This window comes from Thermobia domestica, chromosome 14, assembly GCF_964235325.1.
Source record: "Thermobia domestica chromosome 14, izTheDome1.hap1.1, whole genome shotgun sequence".
Classification (NCBI taxonomy): Eukaryota; Metazoa; Arthropoda; class Insecta; order Zygentoma; family Lepismatidae; genus Thermobia; species Thermobia domestica.
The window spans coordinates 65392813-65419947 of NC_137467.1; the positions used below are offsets into that span (position 1 = coordinate 65392813).

The 27135-nt window shown below is 35.2% G+C and overlaps 1 protein-coding gene across 1 annotated transcript in view; it reads left to right on the top strand.

The window, feature by feature from the left end:
• The window catches only part of LOC145669849 (uncharacterized), a 142362-nt gene that overhangs the window by 21813 nt on the left and 93414 nt on the right, over nucleotides 1-27135 (top strand). The window contains exon 2 of the mRNA XM_081738196.1: nucleotides 26687-26876. Within this exon, the coding sequence (XP_081594322.1) occupies nucleotides 26687-26876 (190 nt within the window). The remainder of the gene's footprint in view (nucleotides 1-26686; nucleotides 26877-27135) is intronic.

Genomic DNA, 27135 nt, shown 5'->3' on the forward strand with positions numbered 1-27135 from the left:
AAGACTTAAGTAATAACAACTGCACTATTCTCGAAGTATTTCTATTGAAAGTAACAATGACTAAATACCGTGTAATGTTTCGGCGGGAATAATTCGGAATCACAAAAAAAGGCGAAGTTTGAGGCACCTACGCAATTCTTGTGTTACGAAGAAGTCGCCGATTCAAAATGAGCGATCTTCTTAAACCGTACAACACACAGTTAATGACGATTATCAAGAAACCTGAATCAGAAGAAATAGAAGTTCATAGTACATAATTTCGTGAAAGGATTCTAAGTCACAGGTCAGAGCTAACAGCTCATCTGTCTGGCAGAGAATGTTTTACTTTCAGAAGGATCTGACATAATACGTGAGCTGGAGAAAAACATTGATGAAGATGCTATGGCACTAAGTCGTGTTGTTAAGATGCCTCGAAAGGATATAGTAAACCACAAGAGTCATTTTGCAGGAAAATTTGAGAATCACTGCCAGGAAGATTCTGTTACTCCTTCACTATTTGCTGCTGTTAATATGTTACATTATGGTTCATCTGATAGCAACGCAAGTCAGCCAACTTCAACTATTAATCAACTTGTATTTTATAACTTCCATCAGAAAGCAGGTGATATTGAAACAGAAGCAGCAAGGCATAAACGCAATCGCGAGCCACCTCTTCCTCTCTATGTTGGACTGAGCGTTTATGCTAAAACTCGTAAAAATCTTTCATAAATAAATTGCATTCACTAGGCATTTGTATATCGTCTACATGTGTTCAGGAATATCTTCAAGTCTTTCTCAATGCTTGATAAATCAAAGTGACGAAATGCTGTGTCCTTCCACTCTTCGTCGAGGTATTTTAACCGTTGCAATATTACATAATATTGACTATTGACTAAAATCCTTCAAGCACAACATCAAATGATTTTTTTTCATCGTACTAACATTTCTATTTTCCAGCATCCTTCTAAGAATGACCCTGGCATTCGACGTGACCATGTCTCACTAGATAATGTGAATATAAAAATTAGAACTGCTCCTGTTCTCCCCGATAATTATGCTCTATTACCTTCTGATTAATGAGGAATCAGTTTTACCTCAACAGAACCCGTAGTTTGTAGGGAAAGTTCTTCCGCGAAGTGCATTTTTTGCAGAAGAAAAAAACGAGGAGTGTTGGCTTGAAACATGATAAAAATGACACTACTTGCACTTGCTTTGTACACCATACCTCGAAAACTGAAAACCCTGCAAATGCCAAGTACATGCTGCCTGCTTCCGTTGTTTAAGGAAGTCTCTAAATCTGTTGCTATGATACGGCACGGAATGAATGTTGTATGAGAACTTACAGACAAACTCGACAAAGGACAAGCTCCGGTCTTGTAATGAATCAACCACTATTTGCCTTGGGGAAACGAACGAGTTATATGGCGATGATCATCAAATTCTGATGCTGGGAGGGTTACACATCGAACAAGCCTTCCTGCGTCTTATAGGCACATGGTTAGGTGGAAGTGGTTGTGTAGAAATTTTATGCAAGTTAGATGTAGCAACACCAGGAAGCGCTGACAGTTTATTGAAAGTAACTCACATTAGAAAAGCTTGTTTTGCTCATCAGATTACTCTGACAGTTTTAGATCATTTGCTGTGTGGTGCATATCAGAATTCTTCATCAAGACAATCTTTCAATAACTGGTGCACTGAAAAGGCATCCTTGTGTCCAACGTTTAAGTTTTGGATAATATATTACCGTCTCGTGATTTTACTCTTAATTTACATCAGAGCCATACGTCAAGGAAATTTTAAGCTCTACGTTGAAACAGTAAATCTAATAACAGAATGGTTTTTCGCAATGGACTACCTGAACTATGCTCGTTGGCTTCCCATTCGCATTTTACATTTGGAAAAGTTGGAAGAAACATATCCTGAGATTATGAATGCTTCCGAAATGGGTTACTTTGTGATTTGAAAGACATCAAGACCTGTGTCTGCTATAGCTATAGACCAGGCTCACGAACAGAATAACAAAATTATAAAAGTGTATGGCGGGGCGATTGGTCTTTTAAACGACGACAATGCTCTTGTCAAATGAATAACAGCGGGACCAGAAATTAGTAGATTAATTAATGAATTCAATATGTCATATAATGAATATGATCCTGATAATAAGCACCATTTAGATTACTCGTCGATGCAAGAAAGATTTAAATCGTCTGTTGGAAAGATGAAAGAAGTTTTCGTCGAATTGGGGAATCCGTTTGAAAAAAGTAGTGGAATTGTTAAAGTTGTTTCCAGAATCATCTATAGCGGTGATATAATTGAATCCCTATATTCAGCAGAAGAAAAAGGGTCCTATACGTACAAAGAATTTGTAAAGAAAGATTAGTAGAATGGAGCAAGCCATTCTTTTCGCCCATGAAAACATCTTCTCTAGTGCTTCATTCTTCCCTTCAAAAGAATAAAACAAACATAAATGAAATAAAATTACTTAAGATGAACGTTGAGCTATTCTCTCGCTTACTACACGTCAGTCAAACAAGACAACTTGACTTGGATGAAATCTTTCAGCACGAGAATCAACCAATTCCACAGTCTCTCTGTCATAATTCGATCCTCAAAGTCCGATTTAGTTATGCTTCTAGAGAGTGAAGCCAACATCAAAGAACAATACCTTCCTAATTCTTGTGACGTTTCATTATTTGATGGAGCAGTTTTGGTTCATATTTTGCAACCGGCATCAGGAAAATAATTTTGCGATTATATCCAGTGTAATTTCTACAAATATGTCCAAAGAGAAGAAGACACATTCCATGCAAAGCGAGTGGATTTGATATGTGATAGATACTCTTCAAAGAGCATAAAATCTTCCACAAGAGAAACCAGGGGTGTAGGAATAAGGACAAAAGTTACACCAATTCCTAGGAAGTGGAACGATATCCTTCGTAATGACGAAAATAAAGAACTGTTCATTTTTCTTGGAATATCTATGTGTGAAAAGGGAGGAAGTAACTTTGAGGTAACAACGAACAATGGATGTCACATAGAAACTTCAATAAATCTTCCAACATTTTTAAACAAGTCACCAGGAAATAATTTAGAAGAAGCTGATAGTAGGATCATGTTACATTGCTTTAATGCAATATTAAATGGACACAAGAAGACACAGATGTTGTAATATTTACTGTACCGTTTTTCTACAACTTTGAGCGAGGCAGTCTAGAAGAATTATGGATATCTTTCGCCACCAAGAAACATCATCGATTTCTCTGAGTTCATCATATTTCAAAACCATTAGGAAAAGAAAAGTCAACTGTGTTACAAGGCTTCCACGCTTTTACAGGATGTGATACAGTTTCAAACTTTCTCGGACATGGAAAAATATCAGCATGGAAAACATGGCTTTTGTATCCAGAGGTGACCACAGCTTTCCTAACAATTCCACGCCCTGTAATCAACATAAGCGAAGATTGTTTTAATTCACTGGAACGATATGTTATATTATTATATTAAAAAACAAATGAAACATTCAAAGTTAATGAAGCCCGGCGAGAAATCTTTCTGGAAAAGGGCTCTTACAGCACCTCCTCCAACTTGTGATGCATTGCTTCTTCACACCAAGCGTGCAGCATACCAAACTAGATAAATCTGGGGCCAGGCAATAATGAAGACAGCATATGTTACTTCACCAGTAAACTGGGGATGGACTGACAATGGAAGTGAACTTTCTCCAATATGGACTTTCATTTCAGTTGTATACAAAGCTGTAGAAAATTCTTTTTGAAATGTGCCTTCACGACATGTATCACAAGATGTTGTTGTAGAAATGCCAGCGTTCCTGCTGCTTTTTGTGTTTTGTGTGTAGGAGAACATGTGGAAAGGTGATGAAAACTGAAAAGAAAGATCTAGACCAATAAAACTTTCATGTAAGTAGTACTATTTTTTTTTTTTTTTTTTTTGAAAATTCAGTTGATCCACAGTAAATTTACACCACTTCGGGAACGTACCAATAAATAGATAGACTTAAATGTATGATTCTTTGTAGAATAGCTTATACACAAAGTAATATTAACTGTTCGTCGAAATCATAAAACTGTTTGTACACGTAAAAAATCCAAAAGATATATTGTGAATTTCAAATTATCGAACAAAATGTTTGTCTTGCGTTTCTGTTCTTACAATACGAAGGAAACTATTTACTTTCTAATTTATAACAATATATTGCTTTACGTAATTTCCTTATAATATTGTAAAGGATATAAAGCCAATGTCTATGGTATACAGACATGAACTTACTTCTTAGTCTTCCCGTGCAGTTCTCTTTTAATTCAGATAAAATCATAAAACTTTTCTATCGTAACGCTAAGCACGTAATTTCTTAAGATAATCTTAAACTTAATTCATATGTAAAAGTGAATATTAACAGAATAGGTGATATTCCTTTGTCCGTATTCGTTTACAAACCTAGATACTCGGGTCAATATTTCGAAAGAAACTAACTTTTATGGATCATAATAATGGCCGCCATATTGGATTGATAACCGGACTTGGTCTGGCTACTTTGTGCTTCTGGTGAAAGTGGGACTTATGAAGAACACATCACAAGAGAATGATTTGTTTCGTAAAATGTATCATCAATCAGTGGTGTTTTATTACGGTAAATGAACTCTCGTTCGAAATTTCGGAAATCAATCAACTCAACATGAATCTTTAAATTATCATAACTTCGTTGTTTATCAACCAATTTGAAGGAACTATAAACCAAACGAAAGATAATTTAACACTCTTTAAAAGGTTGTAGGACATCGTTTTCGATAATCCCAGCCGTGTACTTGTTATTTTAAAAAATATGAATAAGCTCCATCATAATAAATGTAAAGTTCCAAATTAAATATTTTTTTGTAGGGGTTAATTTCAGTGTTAGGTAACAACTTTTGATAATTCATTATACCTAGTTATCATTTACGTCGTTAGGTTTTGAATCGTGAAGATTGGACTATTAGGTAAGGAGATATAGGCCTCTAAAACCAACACTATGAATTCGCAGAGGCGGCCATCTTTGATATCCGCCATATTGGATTCTGGCCACCTGTCGGAGTGGGGCCACTTCGATTCCTGCTTAGTTTAATCAGGGGAACAACATATCCGAGTGGCACCTTTTAAACACAAAGTGCAGGTTACTTCCCATAAGCTCCCCTCCTATTAGAAAAATTAGGTAAAATTAGTATTAAATGGTGCCTTCAATTTTTATTGCAGGCGATTATTTGATGCAAAATGGAATCAACTGGAATGCGAAATAGAATTGCCGAGGAATGCAGTTTTTAAAACAATGTGTACAAACGTAGTTTTTTTAAAACCTTCGTCTACACGATATTAGTTCAATTCTTTTCCTTTTGTGTCATTTTGCATATCACGTCCAGGGCTATTCCTTTGTGAGTCTTCTCGCCTCTCACGAGCGAAACACCTTTTTTTTGTTCATGAGTCCTCTTGCATCTCTTTTCCAGGGTAGATTTCCTGCGTGAGTCCCCTCGCCTACATATTTCAAAGTTGCGACCTGTGCCCTTATGAAATACGGCCCTGGGAATTACCGTAACATCATTCGACGTGCCCCATACCATTTTCCTGTTTCACTTTTTGTTCTGTGCATTAATCTCCAACCTGTTTCATATTGGTGGTACTAGACGTTTTATCTAATACAGGTAGCCACCATATCATGACGACTATTATGAATATAGTGACCGATGTAAAGAATTTTTTCCAACAACATTTTTAGTTTTTAAATATCTATTGAACAATTTTTCTACCCTTATCCGGGCAAGACATTTTTGTAACGTAAACGGGCAACCGGGGCCTGTGAGGCCCAGTATATATTTTAAGTGCAGAATACAAAAAATCAATGCCTATTGTCACTTATGGTTTAGACTAGTCTAGAATGTACCGGTATATATTTTTGTCAAGTAGCGAAACTTCGTGTCACGCTTTTGTAAGCCAAGCAGAATAGCAAATCCGGTCCAGACATTTTTGTAACGTAAACGGGCAACCGGGCCCTGTCAGGCCCAGTATATATTTTAAATGCAGAACACTCAAAATTCAATGTCTGTTGTCGTATACTGTTCCGACTAAAGGTTTCAATAGTCACGTGTTCAATATATAATTATGTGACAATTTGATCTTATATTTAACAGAAATTTCACTAAAGTTATACGGGGCCTCCTAGGCCCCGGTTGCCCCGTTACGTCAGGAAAAGATTTTCAAATTAAAAAAAAACACTAGCTTTACCAACTCGATATGTTCATGATTTTAATTTCGACGAAAGATAGAAGAATTCAGTATTTTATGTCTTCGAAATATGTATGGTTATTGAGAAATTTTAGAAAAATGAAGCTACTGGGCCTGCGAGGCCTCGGGTTGGCCGGATAAGGGTTAAATTTCGAAGTAAGTCGCTGGGATTTCATTAAAATTCGCCCTGGCGGTAACCGCAGTAACATTATCGACGTTCCCCATGCCATTTTCGTGAATCACTTTTCGCTCTCATCTTCAACCGTTTTTATATTAGTGGCACTGGACGTTTTGTTTGATAGAGGTGCTATATCTTGGCGATCAGTTTGAAACAGTGACCGACATGAAAAATCTTTTTCCACATCTCTTTTCAGTTCTTAAACATCTATTGAATGAGGTATCAGTAACCCTATATTTCGATTTAGAATTTAAAGTTGGGTGCTGGGCTCCAATGAAGGGCGGCACCGCAACACTACTATTTGATGTGTCTCATGGCATAGTAGATGTTCCCATCTTCATTCCTGTGGAAAAAGTTTGTTCCTGGCAAAGTTCCTTGGCGCTGGCTATTTAGTTGCTATGTTATATAGAATTGTATGATTATGTTGAAGACAGCATCAAATTTGACCTTTTGACCGGTTTGACCTTCAGAACCTCCTTTTACTAGCTAATTGCGAAGGGCTAGACAGTGTATGATGTGTATAGGACTCAGTGATAAACTCCGCCCACTGTCGAAACCCGCAAGTTCCTATGGGAACTACATTTGTTGCCAGATTCCGTCGAATTTGGTCTTGAGTGAAGAGTGTGTGAGACTACTTTTCGTTAGTCGCTAAGGATCGGTTTTAGAATTCACCCTTTTCTTTTTGTTTTGCGTGAAATAAATATTTACTCTTAGTATACAATACACCTGAGGTAATGATCTCCGAAATTTTGGATTTTTGCCTATTCTGATGGATGTATTGAGGTTAAGTGGACGTACCCCTTATGTTTTACTTTGGTGAAGGTATGATATTGTAGAGAGAGAGAGCGGGACCATGTTCGCATCTTTATTTGAGTAGGGTTATTTATATATTTTATTCGTTATCGATGTAATTTAAGACGCAAATTGTTGGCTTAGCCCTGCCTGAGATCGAATAAAGAACATGATGCATTGAGGCAACATATATGGTTCCGATCCTCCCCGTTAAGTTAAGCCTTAGAGAGAGAGAGTTAAGACCTACAAGGAAATTTGTAACTGTAAAGACACACACAGAGAGAGAGAGAGAGAGGCCCCACTGGAATCGAACTCATGTGTGATGTTCATAGGTTGATGGTTCAAATCCGGCACGGAGGAAAGTGTTTTGCTATCATTCTTTGGAGATGAAAATCAAGCATGAAGAGTTCTGAAAGAAAGTATTCATGTGGGTGCCAGAACCGAAGCGGACCTTTAACGTAGCATGCATAATTGTTCGATCGAGTGTCCACACGGAAATAATATGCGTGAAAAAAGAGAGAGAGGAGGCCCCATCAGTATCGAACTCACGACCGTGATGTTCATTGGTCACTGGTTCAAATCTGGTCGGAGGAAAAAGTTTTGTTATAGTTCTTTTTAAATCAAAGTCATGCATAAAGAGTTCTGAAAGAAATTATTCTTCGGGTGCCCGAATCCAAGTGGAAGCCTTCAAAAAACACTAGACCCATGACATGCCGAAAGGCACAATATTTAATAATAATAACAAGAAGAAGAAGAAGAAATTTTGCTCAACACCTTTTAAGCTTGGTATATATAAGTCTCCGGACGACTAAAACTCTCCATGCTATAATGCATTTGATTATGTTTAAATAATAAGATGCTGACTTACAACTATATCTGATACTATCAGCCTAATTGACACTTGGTTTGACAAAACTTATTTAGTCTTCTAAAACTATTTGCTGTTCTGGAGAAACTTCAATATAACGATATATAGCATAGCACTGTACTATATTTGATTAAGCGAACGTTAACGATGATACAGTCATTCGAATGGATTGACAATCGAGTAAATTATATCTGTTAAATCGGGGTGCAATGTTTTGGAGCCGGACCATAGAACAGTATGTAGTGTTAATGATTGCATCCTTTAAACCAGTGCAACACGTTTTGCTAATTTCTGCAGAAATTGTTGTTATAAACCACACTGAGCTCCCTCGTTGTTAAGTTGTTTGCGTACGTGTCTCTGACATGAAAAACTCAAATGAGTATATATTAGGGATCATTCCGGCATTTGTCTGGTTGAAATTGGGAAAACTCATTCAGGATAAATGCTCTAAAAGAAAGCTTTTTACATTTGCGACTAAGTACCCCAACGGGAATCCAAGCTGAAGCCCTCAAGAAAACACTTGACCCATGATATACAGAAATACGGAATACTTCATAATAATAATAATAATAATAATAATAATAATAATAATAATAATAATAATAATAATAATAATAATAATAATAATAATAATAAAAATAATAATAAGTTGTTGCAATCACTAACTATGAAATTGATAGACAATGTGAACGTCACAGCGCTAAGCTGAGTGTGATGAAGGTCAAGTTTGTTTCGTTAGATGAGAATCGCTGAAGATACGCTTATCGAATTATGTGTGAACAAGTAAATGACTCAGTGTTATAAATTCAACGGCTGTGGAACTACATGATGTGGAAAGTAGGGTTCCAATCACTATGAAAGCTCATGCGTTTCCTAGAATCTTCTTCATAGTAATTTCCTTTACCTTCGATTTCGTTTACTTTCCAATGTGTATGTGATCGACGAGTTATTGCTTATGTGTTTCTATGGATATCGTATTTTGCTTAACACTTTTTAAGCTTGTTTGAAAATTCACATATAAAGTAACATCTCGTTACTTTTGATTTCTTTTACGTTTTAATTTCTTTCGTAATTGAGTGTATTTGTTCTTCGATTTCGTTTACGTTTTACTTTATATGTTATGATTGATGTTTTTCTTTGTTCGTGTAATTCGTGAACTCATGCTTCGTAATGTCTTTTATTAGGACACCTCTTCAAAGATGTACAGGATGTTTTGAAAATATGTCCTGTAGAAGTGTTAAGCTAAAAAAAAATCCGGTTTTTGGAATTTCCGGAAAAGTTGCGTTTCTCAGATTGGAGAGTGCTTCGTGAGCCCGGGGCCAAGATTTTGAGACATTCCTAAATCCATAATCATATATTATTTACAAATGTGACTGTTGTTAACCAACTATCACAGACGTAAGGAAATCTTATTTCCGACGTAGACACTTCATTACAAGTGGAACATTTAATAAAAAAATATTTCAATTTTTCTTTTCAAATTCTGAATATTCTACATTCGTGGTCTTTGGTTTGATCCCTGGTTAAGTAAGTTTGTGGTGCTAGATATGTGTTAAATGCTAGCAATTTATGTAATGTTTGCAGCCGGAGAAAAGGACCAAAAATTAAGTTTCGTATCCCATATTACATAATTCTTAAATATTCGCTTACTAAACATGTTTCATATTTATAGTAAGGTACGTGAGCAGAAACTTATTTTGTGGAGTTGTCCAAATTTAAAATGAGGACAAATTGTATTAAATTTTTGATATCTTTCCTAAATTAGACGAAATTTACGGAAAAGACGGGATGTCGAGAAATGGGGTTCAAACCCTTTGACCTACCTTTTGTCCACAACAAATGAAGAATAGGGATAGGCATAAGTCGAGCTGAAACTCGATTCGACTCGAATTCAATTCGAGTTTCAATTCCGAGTCGAGCCACTGTTTTGAGATCGAGTTTCATAAATGGTTCGTTTGTTCAGCTCGTTTTAACTCGTTTTGAAATCATGGCCTGATTACACTGTAAAGCATAAGCCATGAGAAATATAAGCAATAACGTGGAATACTTCTGTGTTGCTCAGGATAGAGGACATTACTCGCATCTCATCTCGATAACGAGACGACAATTGATTTTTATAACGAGACAACCTCAAATGCTGTAATCATCAATATAAGCATATACCGTAGTTCTTACCATCAAGTCTAATATCGAATCGAATTTTTGAGCACAAGCAGAAAACCAACACGTATAGTGATGTCAACCGGGTCAGATGAACTTTTGGTTCGAACCCGAATGCTTGCTCCTCCGGAAATCGAATCCTGAACCTCGTGAATGATGTCCTTGCCGTGCTCCTTAACCTACGTATCATAAAGAAACTAAATAGTATTTCTGTTTTTGAGAGGCCTGGGGACCATACGAGTGGACTGAGAGTTACCAAATTTGGTCACGGATACCTTGGTCCAGATCTCAGACAAAGATAAAGCTGTCGCTGAGATCAGCAATGAAACTCCGATCGCATTCACCCGCGAGCCACGGGTGGTCACCGGGATAGGAATACCAAGACATGTAAAAATAATTCAAAATGACCAATATTATTGTCACATCCATAGTGTTTGCTGTAGAGTGATCTTTGATAATCAGGTTATAATGGTAAAATGAAATATTGCCTTTAAAAGTGGCACATGTTAAATCGAACATAGCTGAATCTAGTGCATGATGAAAGCACCTCTTGATATGTTATGATTATTGTCTAATCAGTTTGAAGAAGAAATTTATGTAACAATTTGACCAAGGAAATGTTCCGTATAAAGTAATAGTGTATAATAGCTTCTGCGCTCACCAACCACACTGGGTTCAAATCCCGTCGTTGTTCTGATTCAACCTAAACAGTAAGCCCCATTTTCACGAACCTCGATATTGCATAAAGACTTTAGGTACAGTCAATCGAGCTACATCTCTAATGTATGAAAGCTGAATAGAAATCGAAGTAAGTGAGACTCCTAGTGACACAAAAGGTTCTTGGTTGTGCAACAAGAAGTTCAATGACCCTTTTCAGCACCTAGACTACTGAGACAGATCCTACCGTTTAAAAGGAAATCTAAAGCACTTCTTAAGTTCGCATACGAGGCAAGTACCCAGCTCGACTCAACAAAGATACTAGGGAAGGGAAAATTAGATGGTACTCTCAACCATACTCAAAAATAAAGTGTTTCTCGTGCTGTATACATCCTGCGACTACTCTGGATAATGTCATAACAGGTAATTCGAATAACAATATTCAAAGACAAAGACAATATCTTTCTTTAAAAAATGCAATCAGATAAAATTACTAACCAAAATATTTTTAACAAAGTTCTTTAGAATAGAGATTATTAACTAAATTGCACTCAATATTCGAATAATTATAACAGTACTAATCTTTACCCAACCAGTGCGTAACTTAAAAGATGTTACCAACAATATCATTACCAATATATGCTTGGTAATGTTTGGTAAGACACACACTGGTTGGATTGAAAATAGTGCTATTACGATTATTTGAGTTTTTTTTTCTTTCCGAATATTGGCTCTGAAAAGTTATTCGATGAATTCCTCGTACAGATCTCCTTAAAAGCTAAGCGGTTTGCATATTCGCCTTTGGCGTGGTAGACCTGGTTCGATTCTCAGAGGGTGCTCATGTGGTTCGGATCCCACGTTAATCAGTAGGTCCCGTCTCAAATACCCTCGCTGTTGATAGGGATGTTAATCTCAAAATCACCTCAACTCAATTCCTCGAAAAACGAATTTTATTTGAATATTCGAATAACAGATGTTATTCGAAGAATCTATTTTAAATATTCAAATTTTAATATAAATTTTGATTCAAACCGTATATGGTAGTACAGTAATAGCCGAGTGGTCAAATAGCCAATATAAATAAAAAACGTGTATGCATTCACTCCTTTTTTCTATGTAACAAGAAGAGTGTAGCTGGTCTCAAATTATGTCCGAATCGAGATCTGACTTTAAATTGTGATTTATAATAAATAACATTTGGTTACCAAAGATAATTCTGCAATTTAAGACCGTCGGTAGACGTTGGTTGTACCTAAGTGATATTTAGGAAAAAAATGTTCGTAGCTTACCCAGAACAGATCGAAGATACAGAAAATGCATGGTTTAAGCACGTCTAGTGAACCATCATTTCTGAAAAGAGAGGAAAATTACCCACAGGTATGGCTCATATTTTGTACCATTCATTGTATTACTGCGGCACCAATAGCTTTCCTTAAGTTACCAAAGCGCGACACAAGGAAGAACTGCAAAAATAGTATCACTATAATTAAGCAAAATATAATTTAGAGTTATATGACTGAAAAGGGATTTATGACCTGCCTAATCGTAAATTCCACTACGAAACTAAATCAGTTCATGAAAGTAAGGAAAAATAAGCACTAATTGCACGAAAACTTTGTCATAATCAAATCAGGCACGAACTACGTGACATCAAATTGCTTGAAGCACGTAGATATCAAACGAAAGTAATAGAAACTAGATGTGAAGAGTTAATAAACGAAACAATTTCTGAGAAGATCAGAAGAGGAAAAGAAAACAATATTTTAAACTCGTCAACTTTGATACAGTTTCATTCTTTACACTTGATTATGTGAGAGGGAGGAGCTGTTCAAATGCTATACTTCAGAAAACGACTGCGGAGATCTCGAATGATCTTGTAGGCTAGTTGGAGTTTTACATTTTTTTTGATAAAAAGTGAATTGATGTGATATACATTGATACTACAATTTTAAACTGATGTGAATAAACAAAACATTTCACAGAATCAGATTAAGTACATTTTAATATATTCTATTTTTGGTGAAGAAAGGTCACGCGTCAGATGTTATTTCTAATGTATATATACAGTATATATATGGATAGATAGATAGATAGACAGACAGATAGATACATACATTATATATATATATATATATATATATATATATATATATATATATATATATATATATATATAGATATAGATATAGATATAGATATATATGTAGATAGATAGATTTCGTATAACTTCAATTACTATTCCAAAAAGAAATGTCTTTTAAATATTATTTTATTCTCCAAAATGTCTGTCTCGTTCCGAGTAGTCCATTGATCAGAATGTGTTATTTTCACGAAGCCAGCTTGTGTTCATGGCGGGGCACAGAATGTATTATTTTGATTCGTGAACCAACTTTGGGGTAAATTGATTCGGGTCCTTATTTTCTACCAGCATTTTCAGAAATTGCTTAGCGTAACGCACCACAAAATATGAAAAAGTTAATTATTTTATATTGTCTATCGGTTAGAACGATCGATTTTTTCTCTCTTGTTCCGTTTTCAATATTCTACATATAAAACATTATCCTATTCTAATTTTATTATCGATTTTGTTAATCGTGTCATATTCTAAGAACTAAAAGCATTCCTTTTAAATCACTTTTACTTTTATTTAACTCGCAAAGAAATATTAATTTTCTTCATTTCGCAAACGCTGCCTAATGTATAAGAGAAGCAACAAACTAAGACGGAAAATTTACACAGTTCATTCTATCGTATGACGCATATCCTTGCCACAAATCATTAGTATGAAGTTTAATTAACAAAAAATAATATTAGGCAGCGGTGGCTTACTGGTAGATAGCGCTCTCTTTTGCGTGTGAAGTCCTGGTTCAATCCACTCCCACTTTCGTCATTCATCAACATCGTCTCCCTCAGCCTGCTGCATAATTTTAAGACGTTAAACTACATTATTATAATTACTAAAATATCAATTTCAGCATCGCTGTATTTGCTTAAGCCTAAAATAATTATTACATAGAATCGGACGGAAACTGGATTCATGATCTTATTTGGATGCAGGTATAATGCTGCAATTGCTTCGTAACTTTTATCTACCTTTTTGAATAATCAAATACTTGAGATAAAAAGAGACAAACAAGCAGAAGAGTGAACAAAGCCACACAATACTGGACTTCACATAATACGAATTCAACTATGATCGTCACTTCTAATGAGCATCAAGGAAGACACGTTACTCCCATGCGATAACGTACATGATACCTACAGTTCTAATTGCGAAATTCCGAGAACGAAAGTTGTTGATGCTCACGTAGAAGGTAAGAACATACAGTAATAAAAAGCAAAATGTTATGAAAGTTGGCAATAAAAATTCACAATAGATAAGCTTTTGCACATATTATGATTCAACAGCCATTTTGTTTTTTCTGATACAATATAATTTCTGCTAAGTCATAGAGTTTTAAAGTTTTGTATTTTGAGTTTTTGTGTAACACCGAATTTCTGAATGGCAGATAATACTGTTATATTAGCTCCAAATTACAATCAGGGGCTTAAATCTGGTGCAGCCGACGAATGCACAGTACTTCATGCAAAATCAAACCTCACACTATAGGCTGTCTCCTAAAACTCTACATCACCTCCACCAGACATTGAGAAACAGAATTACGCAGTGAGTAAAAATTCATTAGCAAGATATATGTTTTGATAGTTAAATCAGTGGTTCTTAACCTTTTCCAGCCTATCGCCCTCTTGGATAAATGAGATTGTCCTGAGCATCCCCGTCATATTAACCCAATGCGGAGGTCCAGGGTTCGATTTCCGGTGGTGGCACTCAATCGGAAAAAAGTATAACGAGCAATGTCTTGATATTTTATATCTGCGTAAGTGAAAACGTTCTGGAACGTATATGATAGGTACCATTTCGACATTGTCTTGTGGGGGAAGATTGTATATTGCATAAAGTCTGATCAGCATATGCAAACGTTCGATGATCTCGAGGAATCTTTAATGTGTCTGACCAAGTTAAACAACTTTCTCCAACTGAGGAAACAGAGGTGACACCATTCACTAAAAGTGGAAACTGGCAATCGCCCCGCATCATATATCGGCAAACGTATTTCCCCACTTCAGTTAAATACAAACTCCGCTGCAGTAAAATATTCCTTTTCACTTTGATTATAGAATTCAGTGTTACGGATCTTTCTCTTTTGATCAGTTACGTACGTGGTGTCAGGCTAAATTCTCGGTAGGAAACCATTGAAATTTAAACGCATGACTGTGGTTCGAAATTTCCTTTTAAACTGTAAATCCACGGCTCATATATGTTCTGCAGTATAATCCTTAGGAAACTAACAATAATGTTTTTACAAGTTTGTTCCTTTTTGAATCATCTAGATTTTATTTTCCAAAACCATGCATCTATCCGCCATCAAATATCTCTTACTAAAATGTAAAATCGTTTAGTATTATACAAATACATACAAACTCCCCAGAGAAAGACACAAATATAAGGAAGTGATATAAGATTTAAAAATAGTGTACGGAAAGCTATTTTGAAAGGAAAATATACGATTATAGGAGACAGTATGAGATTATGAGAAATCACACTGTGTGTAGTGTGAACGAAACGCCACGAAATTGTGTCAATAAGCATTATACATGTATACACACATTTTATTTGAAAGTTATGGTAACTTAAACAAGTCAATGTTGCTTCACATTATGAGACAATGGTAAACTATCAAACTATGATAATCCAATATCGAAATCAAAATTGAAATCAAAATTGACATCTCTTTATGAAAGGAAGTCAGAGCTAATAACTAAGACGGATGAGGAAAATACCGGAAATTGAAATAAATACCCTCCGGTTTCAACAAAATGATGATTACAAAGGCGAGGTCACCTCTTATAACATCGCTGCTGAAACCACACTATCCTGGGAATGTGAAGGAAGGAAGCGGACTGAATGTATATGCTAGGTACCCTTTAGACAGTTGGCTGATGGGTATGAAGAAAAATCTAGGAAAACATCAAAAGTTAATGTGTTTCGGATTCAACATGAATAAATAGCTCACATTTCTTATACCATCGCTGCTGAAACCACACTGTCCTGGGAATGTAAAGAATGAAGGAAGCGGTCTAGGTGTATAATCTAGGTAGCATTCAGAAATTAGGCTGGTGGGTATGATGAAGAATCTAGTAAAACCTCATATAGAATGACTGGTCCGAAAAAAGTTTTTACATTTGTCGTTCGTGCAACCCTATCTGGAATCGAAACCTGAACCGAAGGGTCGAGCCTACAACTTATTGAGAAATTTATACTTTATCGCAATCAAACAAGAGTCTTTTACGCCAGAGGCACATGCGTTATCTGTTTTGCTCTGCACGGCGTTAACATTAATATACGTATTTATTACTTGTAAATAATTCTACAAAAAACGAATATGATTGATACATTAAGTGCATTACGTGAACAACACTGGAAATGCAATCGTCACACGTATGAGATTAATTTGCTGAGTTTAGTTGTAATAAATTCTAATAACTTTGATGAGCAAATTCTCTCTCTCTTTCTCATTATATTCACCATTAGTTTACTTAATTGCAAAGTTAATTTTTATGCAATTCAGCTTATTATTGTTATTCTTCGGTTCGTTTACGTTTTAATTATAACGCCATTGAGCCTATTATTATTCTACGATTTCGTTTACGTTTAATTTCTAAGTGATCAAAAGAAATGGACTCTGTTCATGTAATTTGTGAACACACGCTTGGTAATGCCTTTTGTTAAGACATCACCTTGAAGTTTCTGCAGGATGTTCTCACACTACACTCAGGAGAACTGATGAGCTTGATATTCATTTCAATCCTGTGTGATTTTGTTAAATTCTTGTGTCTGACGTTGGAGATCACTTCCTCATGCACTCAGGCATGTAAGACAGATGTCTTGTGAATTCTTAGAGCAAAGAGAAAATATTTCGTAAACAAATTTCATAGAAACAATTGGGGATGAATTATTTTGACAGAGTCCAAACACAATTATGCTGGCCGGGGACCGATACTCAACCATTGGAAGGTATTAATAAGATGGATATGTATAGCTAAAAAAAAAAACTACAAACAAGAAGGAAAGAAGAACACAATGATGTGTCCGTTATAGTGAACAGTGTAGTTAATTTAGTGCATTCAATAAAATAATATAATGAAAGTGATATATTTTATTTAGAAAATTGTTTTCTTGGCTGTCACTTAAATATGATTTCTAAAAACGTATCATTCATTACTTCACTACTATTTTACATTATATGGAAAAATGAATTTGATTTCATTATTAGTATTATAGAAGTTTTAAAGTATGATAAAAAAAAACTAACAGCTTTAAATTAATTAATTATTGAAATGTTTATTAAGTTTTACTTCAAAAAATTCTACCATATTATTACTAATGGTGATGATTATAATAGTAATGAATTCACATACCTGTTTCATTTTCTCAGTATTAAATGAACGACCGTTGGTTTCCAGGCACTGACTCAGTTGAAGAGCAATTACTTTATCGTTTTTATATATATATATATATATATATATATATATATATATATATATATATATATATATAAAGAGAGAGAGAGAGAGAGAGACTCATCTTTTAGATTTGTTAGATATTCCAGTGTAAATTGGCGTTCAGGGGTATCTGGAACTATGTTTGTATATATATATATATATATTGGGTTGTCCATAAAAATCAGTTTTCAGATCGCGCTGGTCTCATACCCTGGAATTGTTTCTTTTATGATGTACTGTTGTGTTCAAATTTTAAGCCAAATTGGATAGTAATAAATGGTGCCCCAAGGCGAATTTATTTTACTTAGTTTAGACTGTATTGGTCGTATTGCATTTACTTGTAAATATTAATTTTGGGGCACATGAATCCGAGTACATCAAGTTTGTGCATTGAAAACAGTACAAACAATAGACAAGTAATGTCAGCAGAAATAGGAATAATGGATTTGCTCAGCTCAAATATTTATTGCACTTGGTTTGTTGCTGTCTGGGTATTGTGCACGCTGAACATTCACCACTTGTAACAAGTAGTGCTTCTGGCTTTCATCTTTCGTCACAATATTATTATATTATTGAATTAATTTGATACCACGCTCTACAGCATCATGATCACGAAAAGGTTTGAAATCAGATCAAATAATTTCTTATAGCCTTACTTTGTTTCCAGATATTATTCTCTATTTCCAAGAAGTCAGTTGAAAGTTTCAAATTTGTCAAGAAATTCACTGCCTGGGGAGTAACAAATTGGCTTAAATCTTTTGTAATCTGAGGTGGCTTGCTTCGGATATTAACTTAATTTCTTTAAAAATTGGAAATTATTGTGTGATGGAGCAATAAAATTTATGCAAGTGAATCAAGCTTCGACGTACAGGTTATCAAGGAATTCACAATTGGCTTTTACGAATTTCTCTTCAACAGTTGAAAGAAGGATCTGCTTTCGGAACACAAACATCCTCAAACAGTAAATGGCCTTTGACATCCATCTCTCATGATGTAAGATACCTGGATAGTGGAAATTAGTTTGTTACGTTAATGTATATCCTAGAAATATGATGAGCTCCAAGAATTCTTTACAATTATCGCTACACTGTTGCTGTTTGAGAGTAGTGAAGGTAAAGTGAAGCATTTTGTCATAATAATCTGAACATACGACTGCACAAAACTGTCCTTCACTCGAGGCTCATGTTTTGTCAAATCAAAAATTGCCCATTATTCATTGAATTTCTTGAATAAATGCTCGTGTGGACATGATGTTGACAATTGAAACTTCGTATCAAACAAACTTCTTAATACAAATTCGTAAATATGCCTGCCTTCTGTAAGGTAAGTAAATCATCTCTTGTCTGATAAGTTTTCCAGCCGAACACAGGTGTCTTTAACGCGTCTTCTGGTGGAGGGTGTTATCAGGCAACATAACCCTTTCTCTTTCTCTGTGACGCCGCATTCATTTAATGTGTCAAACAATGCCTCCGCTTGATGTTTACCAGTACAACTGTCCAGTTTCGTAACACCAAGCAGTTGTGTCTCCCCACGAAATGACACTGCGATTGGTAATCTGTCTACATTTACGTGTCCATAGTGATGTGAGGTCCAAAATTTTCCGCTATATTTTTCCGGATAATTTACCGTTATAAAAAATATCAGTAATCAAGTAACAATTCCTCAGCAATCATAAAATTGGTTGAATTCGTGTACAGAAATGTAAAAATGTGAAAGATCGTTTAAAGAATCTGAAAATTTTCATGGCTCTCACAATTTTCACTACTATGTAGGAACAAGTTACACCATTTTTCATGAATCGAAATATTTTCTCTCTTATATGGAAAAATTGAAGAACTTTTTATGAGTCGGAAAATTTTCATCATTTTCAGGCAAAAACTAAAACAAGTTTTTGTGCACCGGAAAGTTTTATTGCTCTGTAGAAACAAGTGAAAGGAATTTTCATAGATCGGAAAATTTTCATCACGATGTAAAAACAAGTGGAAAAAACTTTACATAAGCCGGAAAGTTTTGGATATTATGTATAGTGATGTTAGGTGGAAAATTTTCCACTATATTTAACCGCACATTCAGCCACAAAATTGAATTTCAGTAGAGGAAAGTTAGTCAACAACAAATTATAATTTTCCTATTAGCTTTCGGGAACCGGAAAATTTTCTAATATTTCAAGTTGGGAAGTAAATTTTACACAGTGTTTCTCTCTCTCTCTCTCTTCATCTGCGAGCTCCTTCGTTGCGAAGCAGTTAGTATACGCGCCTTTGGCATGAAAGACCTGGATTCGATTCCCAGCGGGAGCTAATGTAGTTCGGATTTCACGTTAATCAGCTGGTCCCGTCTTATACAGTCTCGCTCCTGAAGGGGACATTAAACTCAAAATCAACTCAATTCCACTCCTCTCTCTCTCTCTCTCTCTCTCTCTCTCTCTCTCTCTCTCTCTGTGTGTGTGTGTGTGTGTGTGTGTGTGTGTGTGTGTGTGTGTGTGTGTGTGTGTGTGTGTGTGTGTGTGTGTATGCAAAGTGCAGAGAACATGAGCTCGGAGAGTACAAATATCCCATTTTATTATTTAAAATTTCAATTTATTAAAAGTCATGAATATTTTTCGATTCATAAAAACATACTCCACTTATTCCTACATCGCTGTTTAGTCGTAAAATTTATTGGTAATAAATATTATCTTAAAAAGTTTCATGAAGTGAAAATCTAAGAATTCTTCATTTGAAGAATTTTTCAAAAACTTCAGTGCGTTCTTCCCTCAGAATCCACCTTTGATCTTACAATATTAGATTTCGTCAGTTTAATATGCATAAGACGATTTTCTCATAGCTTTACTACTTCTATAGATTTACATTCTGCAACATTTATAAATAAGCAGATATAATAGAGAGAGAAAAAAAACACTATGTAAATTTGTACTTCCCAAGTTGAAATATTAGAAAATTTTCTGGTTCCCGAAATCTAATTGGAAAATTATAATTTCTTGCTGTCTAATTTTCCTCTACAGGAATTGTATATCTCAATGTGCAGTTAAATATAGTGGAAAATCCACCTAATATCACTATACATAATATCCAAAACCGTCCGGATTATGAAAAGCGTTTTCACTTCTTTCTACATCGTGATGAAAATTTTCCGATTCATGAAAATTCCTTACATTTGTTTTTACAGAGCAATAAAACTTTTCGAGTCACAAAAAGTTGTTTTACTTTTTGCTTCAAAATGATGAAAATTTTCCGACTCATAAAACGTTCTTCAATTTTTCCATACAAGGCACGAAATATTTCGATTTATGAAACATTGTTTCACTTGTTCCTACATAGTAATGAAAATTGTGAGCCATGAAAATTTTCAGATTCTTTAAACGATCTTTCACTTTTGTACATTTTTATACATGATTTCAATCAATTTTATGAACACTGAGGAATTGTTACTTGATCACTGATATTTGTTAAGAACGGAAAATTTTCCGAAAAAATATAGAAGAAAATTTTCCACCTCACATCACGGCTATACAACGATATACGAATACGTGGACTATCTTTCTATGAATCGGAAAATTATCCGTTTCAAAATTTTCCGGAAAATTTTCATCACTGTACAGGAGAGACAATTCTTCGATTCATGAAAAAGTGTTTCACTTTTTCCTACATAGTACTGAACATTGTCTGAGCCATGAAAATGTTCAGATTCTTTAAACAATCTTTCAATTTTTAACATTTCTATACATCATTTTAATCAATTTTTGAATACTGAGGAATTGTTACTTGATCACTGATATTTGTTAACGGAAAATTTTCCGGAAAATATAGAAGAAAATTTTCCATCTCACATCACGGCTATACAACGATGTAGGAATAAGTGGAGTATGTTTTTATGAATCGGAAAATTTTCTGGGAAATTTTCCGCGTGTGCACTTGCTTCAGAAAGAAGTTTAAAATCCTAGTGCACAAAGAGAGAGGTCATATTGCCAAATGAATTTGATCCTCATTGCCCTTGCCTTTCTTTTCCTAAATTTTTGATTTAAGCGTCTTATGGATGACCTACTTAAAATCAGTGTTCGCGGACCGCTATTACTAATTCTGCACTTATCGAGGGCTGCCAATAACTTATCTGTAATGAAATTGTATTGTTCCCCTTTTGCTTCTCGAAGGTGATGATTCAACAAAATAAGCATCATTTTCTGCCATCTCCAGTGTGTTCCATCTTAACCACTTGCCTTACATATTTTAGGCACAAAGATTTTACCTATTTTACACATTTGTTTATTTGCTTTTTGGAATGTACACTTGATGCCACTAACAACGGTTGAAACGAAATATATAATTGACGGTGCTATGACGTCATAAATACTTTAAAAAAACCTTAACATTATTATCCCGAGTTAACTCCGTAGCAATTATACTTGGGTTCGCAGCAATATGCAAACTTTTCTTACAGATCCTACGAGTAAATTCGGGTTAATGATAAACATAACAGGATTCCGAGTATACTCGGATTAATAAGGCAAGTAGTTAATCTGTGTTAGAGGTCCATGCAGCTGTGGAAGATGTACCTACAGAAGAATAATAATAAATTTCTCTACCAAAGATATACCTGCAAAATAAGGAAAAAAGGTTTGTGGAAAACATTTTTACACATGGCTGTGAACTACCTATGACGTCCCTAAATGTAAGCGCCATTGATAATTGCACAATTCGTCTCAGTGACCTCGAAAACTATACGTAGATTACATACTAATGTTCGTCATTTTCGGCTTTTTAGATAAGCCTCTGAACCTCCCTTGCGACGCCCCTAATTAGAAATTTGAAAGATATAACGCTTCGTCTTGCATTCGATTCTGAGCCAATGTACCTATGACCAAAATGTCGTACAGAGGTACCTCTCTAGGTCCATTCGTCTGCTCCCAAACAAAACACAGACAGACAAACACACAGACATACCGACACATAAACTCTTTATTTTATTAATAAGGATTAATAATAATAAATAGCTTAATAATAATAATAAATAGTTTTATAAAGTTCACTTCTAGGGCCGTGAAATTAAAAATTTCTAAGTAACTGTTTATTTCGCTTGAAAGTTTGGCAAACAATTTAGAAGTAATGAAATATTATGAACTACATTTAATATAGTATAGAAAGTTTTCATGTAATGTGTGCTGTTACAGTATTTTCATTTCAATAAGTTACATAATTTTAAATATTGCAAAGGACTCTATTTTATATAATAAAAATATAAAAATATTACTGTAACATAAGTAATATAAAATTTATATTCAATCAGCGGAGTGTTTAAAAATTCTTCATGCGATGCTTTCCAGTAAGTAATGTAGGAATTAACCCCTAAACAATTTCAAAAGATTAAAAATGATCAATATAATTAAACAAATGAATATGAATACAGACAAACCCAACGTTCTGTTCTGCTCTGTCGCGACAAAACGCTGTAACTTTGGCGGAGCAGTTTTGAGAAAAGAGCAGTAAAGTCGCCACAGGCCGGGTAATTTCCTACTTACATCGAAATTCTCTTTGGTATATTTTCAAAAGTATTTGACTCAGCTCAATGCTGGGCCTGGTGAACATAAATATCGTTGGCGGGAAATTAAAAAATGCTTATAGCGACAAAACAATGTAACTCAAGTTACAGTGTTTTGTCGCGACACGGCAGTGTTGTCAGTTGAAGCCACACCTCATATGATTGAGAGAAATATGAATGACGGCTATAACGTTGCTGCTAGTAAGACGGATGTCTCAAAATGCAATAAAACTCAAGATACCAGATCTGCTGTTACCAATTATTACAAGGACATACAATGCCTCCACTGCAATAAATACTTCCTCAACCAAAAAGGTTTAGCCATTCATAGTAGAAGAAGTCACCATGAAGTATCCAAGAACAAACCATCGGCCGTTAAATTGCAGCACAATGCTGTTAATTACTTATTAACACATAATTAAATGACATCAATTCCAAAGAATGTCAGACTAAAATATGTAACCTACTGCTACATTTAAACGCCAAAATTCCAACCCTTCGTCGAGTTCCGAGAGGAGCAAGATTGTCGGTGGCAGATTCATTATATGAACTGGTTCAAAAGATAACAGTCAGTACTGACTTGAATTTCTGATAGACCTTTCGCTATTTCCTTACGGAGTTCTGTGTGTCCCTCCATATTCCGAGAACGTTACTAATTTTACAACATTGGTTAAGCAAAGGGTTAGGAATTGGTCGGAATATCGCCGAGAAGCTCTATTAGACTTTCACACAAAAACATACAAACCTCGCCAATTACCGACAAATAAGTCTTTCAACTTCAAGAGTGTTGAGCACCAATTATCCTATGGAGATATACGTGCGGTAGTGAGGCTGTTAACTTTGGAAGACGTCATGACAATTCCAGATTCACCAGTGTTGGAAGCTCTCAGAGAGAAGCATCCTGCTCATTCATACTCATTAGCTACACCGGAGCCACCAGATAAATACAGTACTCCAGTAACCAGAGTCTCCGCTGATGAATGCATTAAGGAACTAAAACCTTACTCTTCCTGATTAGCTGTAGGAATGGATAATCTCAGGACATAGATATTGAAAAATCTTATTCTTGGTCAGAAATGTGAATCAAATGATTATCTAGTCACTTCTGTTTGTGATTTATTACACATAATAATATCTGGAATGTACCATTCTTTTAAAGACCTATTTACTTCGGCGCATCATTGATAGCGCTCAGAAAGAAAAGTGGGGGGATATGCCCAGTAGCGGTTGGAAACGTTTGGAGATGTTTGGCGGCTAAGATTATTCCTTTCCGAATGCGTGAATCATTAATAGATATGTTGTCCCCACACCAAGTTGGTGTATGCATACCTTGTGGAGCTGAAGCTACCGTACATGCTGCTAGAATGTTTTACTCTTTCTACCCTCACAAGTGAAGGCGTTTTTGAAAATCGATTTCTGAAAGGCATTCAATGAAATCAATCGACATTTCATGCTAGTTGCAGTAAAAAAATATATTTTTTTTTCAAAATTTCTATCTTTACGTGTTTCAGTGCTATTCTGAAACTAGCAACCTTTCTGTATGAGACAATATCATCTTTTCTCAACGAGGCATTCAATAGGGCGACCCCGTAGGTCCAGCACTGTTTGCTCTGATCCTCCAACCAATTGTTAATGACGTAAACACAGAGTTGAATGTGTGTTATCTGTGTTTAAATGAATCAAATACAAAAGGCTTTTCATAGCAAGTAGCTTATGTAGCAAGACGAATGAAGAATATATTATCTTGCTCCAATTCCGTACAAACCGGTGTTCTGCATTCATCAAACATCTGAAGTCTCTCTACTGCACTTTTCTCCTTTTGCGCCACTTTTCTATTCGTTCCCATCATGCATCCAGTTCTTCCTTTCTGTTTTTGCAATTGTAAAAATAATCCGTCTTCTTCAAGTGGAATCAAAGATAACGCTTCCACATGCGTAATAGCAAGTAGATCGTCAAGCGCATCTACAAACTTTGTGACATGGTCTTGTTGTGTCTGTGATTCACGTTTTTGGTGGTTTTGATTGTTTGACCACACTTGGTATAGCTTTTCTAATTTTGAAATGCAACGCTGTTCATCACGAATGAAAATACGGGCTTTGCGCCAAAACATAGTAATTTTTTGAATAACCAGCTTAGCACTTTCACTTAATTTCAGGTTAACATTTCGTAGATTGTACAATAACACAGAGATAACTTATCTGTTTGAAGATAGTTTGCTTCTAAGAATTTCGTTTGATAAGTTGCCAACCAAGTATATATTATTCTGTGATCAGAGCTGGAAATTACTTCGACACGATGACGTCATTCCAGTTACTTCACCACGCACAACAAGCGACAACAAACAACAATTCGATCGGCTTGATAACACACACCTCACAGAGCAGTGCTGTGTCACCAGACAGTCCCGTGCGGCTGATCATCACCGTCTAAAATTAGACATAATTTTGCTCATGTGCGATGAATCAAATGCATGTTCTTGCCCTCCCATGTGGACAGAGCACATTTAAGTTCGAATGTCGACGGATAATACGTTATTTTCTCTAAGTTCTGGAATCATGTTTATCAGTTGATGAACAAAATAGATCAAACTTTGAATTGCTTGGGGCGCCAGTTAATATTATTTAATTGTATTTTTTTCTTACATAGAGAAATTACTGTATATGGAACAAAACGTGGAGATGAGAGAAAAGATAATCTGAAATTAATTTTCTACCATGTTACGATGGACCACCATAATATATATATACAGAGGGTTGATTAATTTGGGTGTCAATTTCACTTGTTCACTGTGCAAAAGTGGTAGGAGGTAAAGTCATGCAACTTGGTCTAACTTTAGACGAAAGACGTAAGTTTTGTTTCGCCGTAGAAGCATGTCATTTGTACTAAAGATTGAAGAAACATAGGGTTAAAGGTCAACTTTCGAATTTTTCTTATAGGACAGCAAATGTAAATTATGAAACAGTCTGAAAAAACGTAAATCGAAGTGATAACAAAGAAAAAGCTGTATTGTATGATTTTACGTCGCAAGCCGATCAAATATGCATCAGTCATGTTTCAAGGTCAGAGTCCACGGTCAGATTAAGGTCACAGGTCCCCTTGAGAACCTATTTGACATAATGAGATATGGCCATTACATTGTTTTCAAATGGGTTCTCAAGGTGACCTGTGACCTTGATCTGACCGTGTCCTCTGACCTTGACGATTGACCCATATTTTGTCGGCTTGCGACGTAGAATCATACAATGAAGCTTTCTCTTTGTTATCACTTCGATTTACATTTTTCAGGCTCTTTCATAATTTACCATTGCAGTCCATAAGGAAAAAATCGAAATTTGCCCTTTGAACCTATATCTCTTCAATCTTCTACTGGGAAACAAAACTTATGTCCTTCGTCTAAAGTTACACCAAATTGCACGACTTTAAGTCCTACCACTTTTGCACAGTGAACAAATGAAATTGACACACGAATTAATCAACCCTCTGTATATATATATTAGGGATGCAAATAACCTCACGCTAGGGGCGAGTGGCTCATTGGTGCGGGCGAGTTTTTAATATCAGTATTAAAATAACGAAGTTAAGTAAATGATTTCTACTATCGGATGTGGGCTAGTAGCTTTTTTCTTGGGCTAGTAAAATTTTGTTGCTTATTTGCATCCCTCATATATATTCTTATTTCATTTCAGGTACCGAGTATTAGAAATAATGCTGATTACAATTTTATACACATTGAAATTCACGATAACCATACTATGCTCGTAAAATGGTATACCAAGGAATTAAACCAAATGGAAGTTAAACTTACTGGCGGAAGTAAAATTTTCTATTATTCAGTGGCAACATACATGGATAAATGGTATGTTATAGAACGAAAAGGTATGTATATGTTTTCTTTTTTTTCACTTCAGAACTTTTTTGCTGTAGAAATGAAGCATAAAACAATACTAATAACTTATGTACTGTTCTGTCCATAAGTATATCTTCATTATTTTAGTCAACAGAGTAAAATATTTAGTTAACTCTGATTTTATATTCAATTTACTAGAACAACCTGTGCATTAAATTCCCACTGTTTAAATCTAATAATATTGACACTTCCGATATTAGAAATATTGGCTCATTAAATTTATTTGTA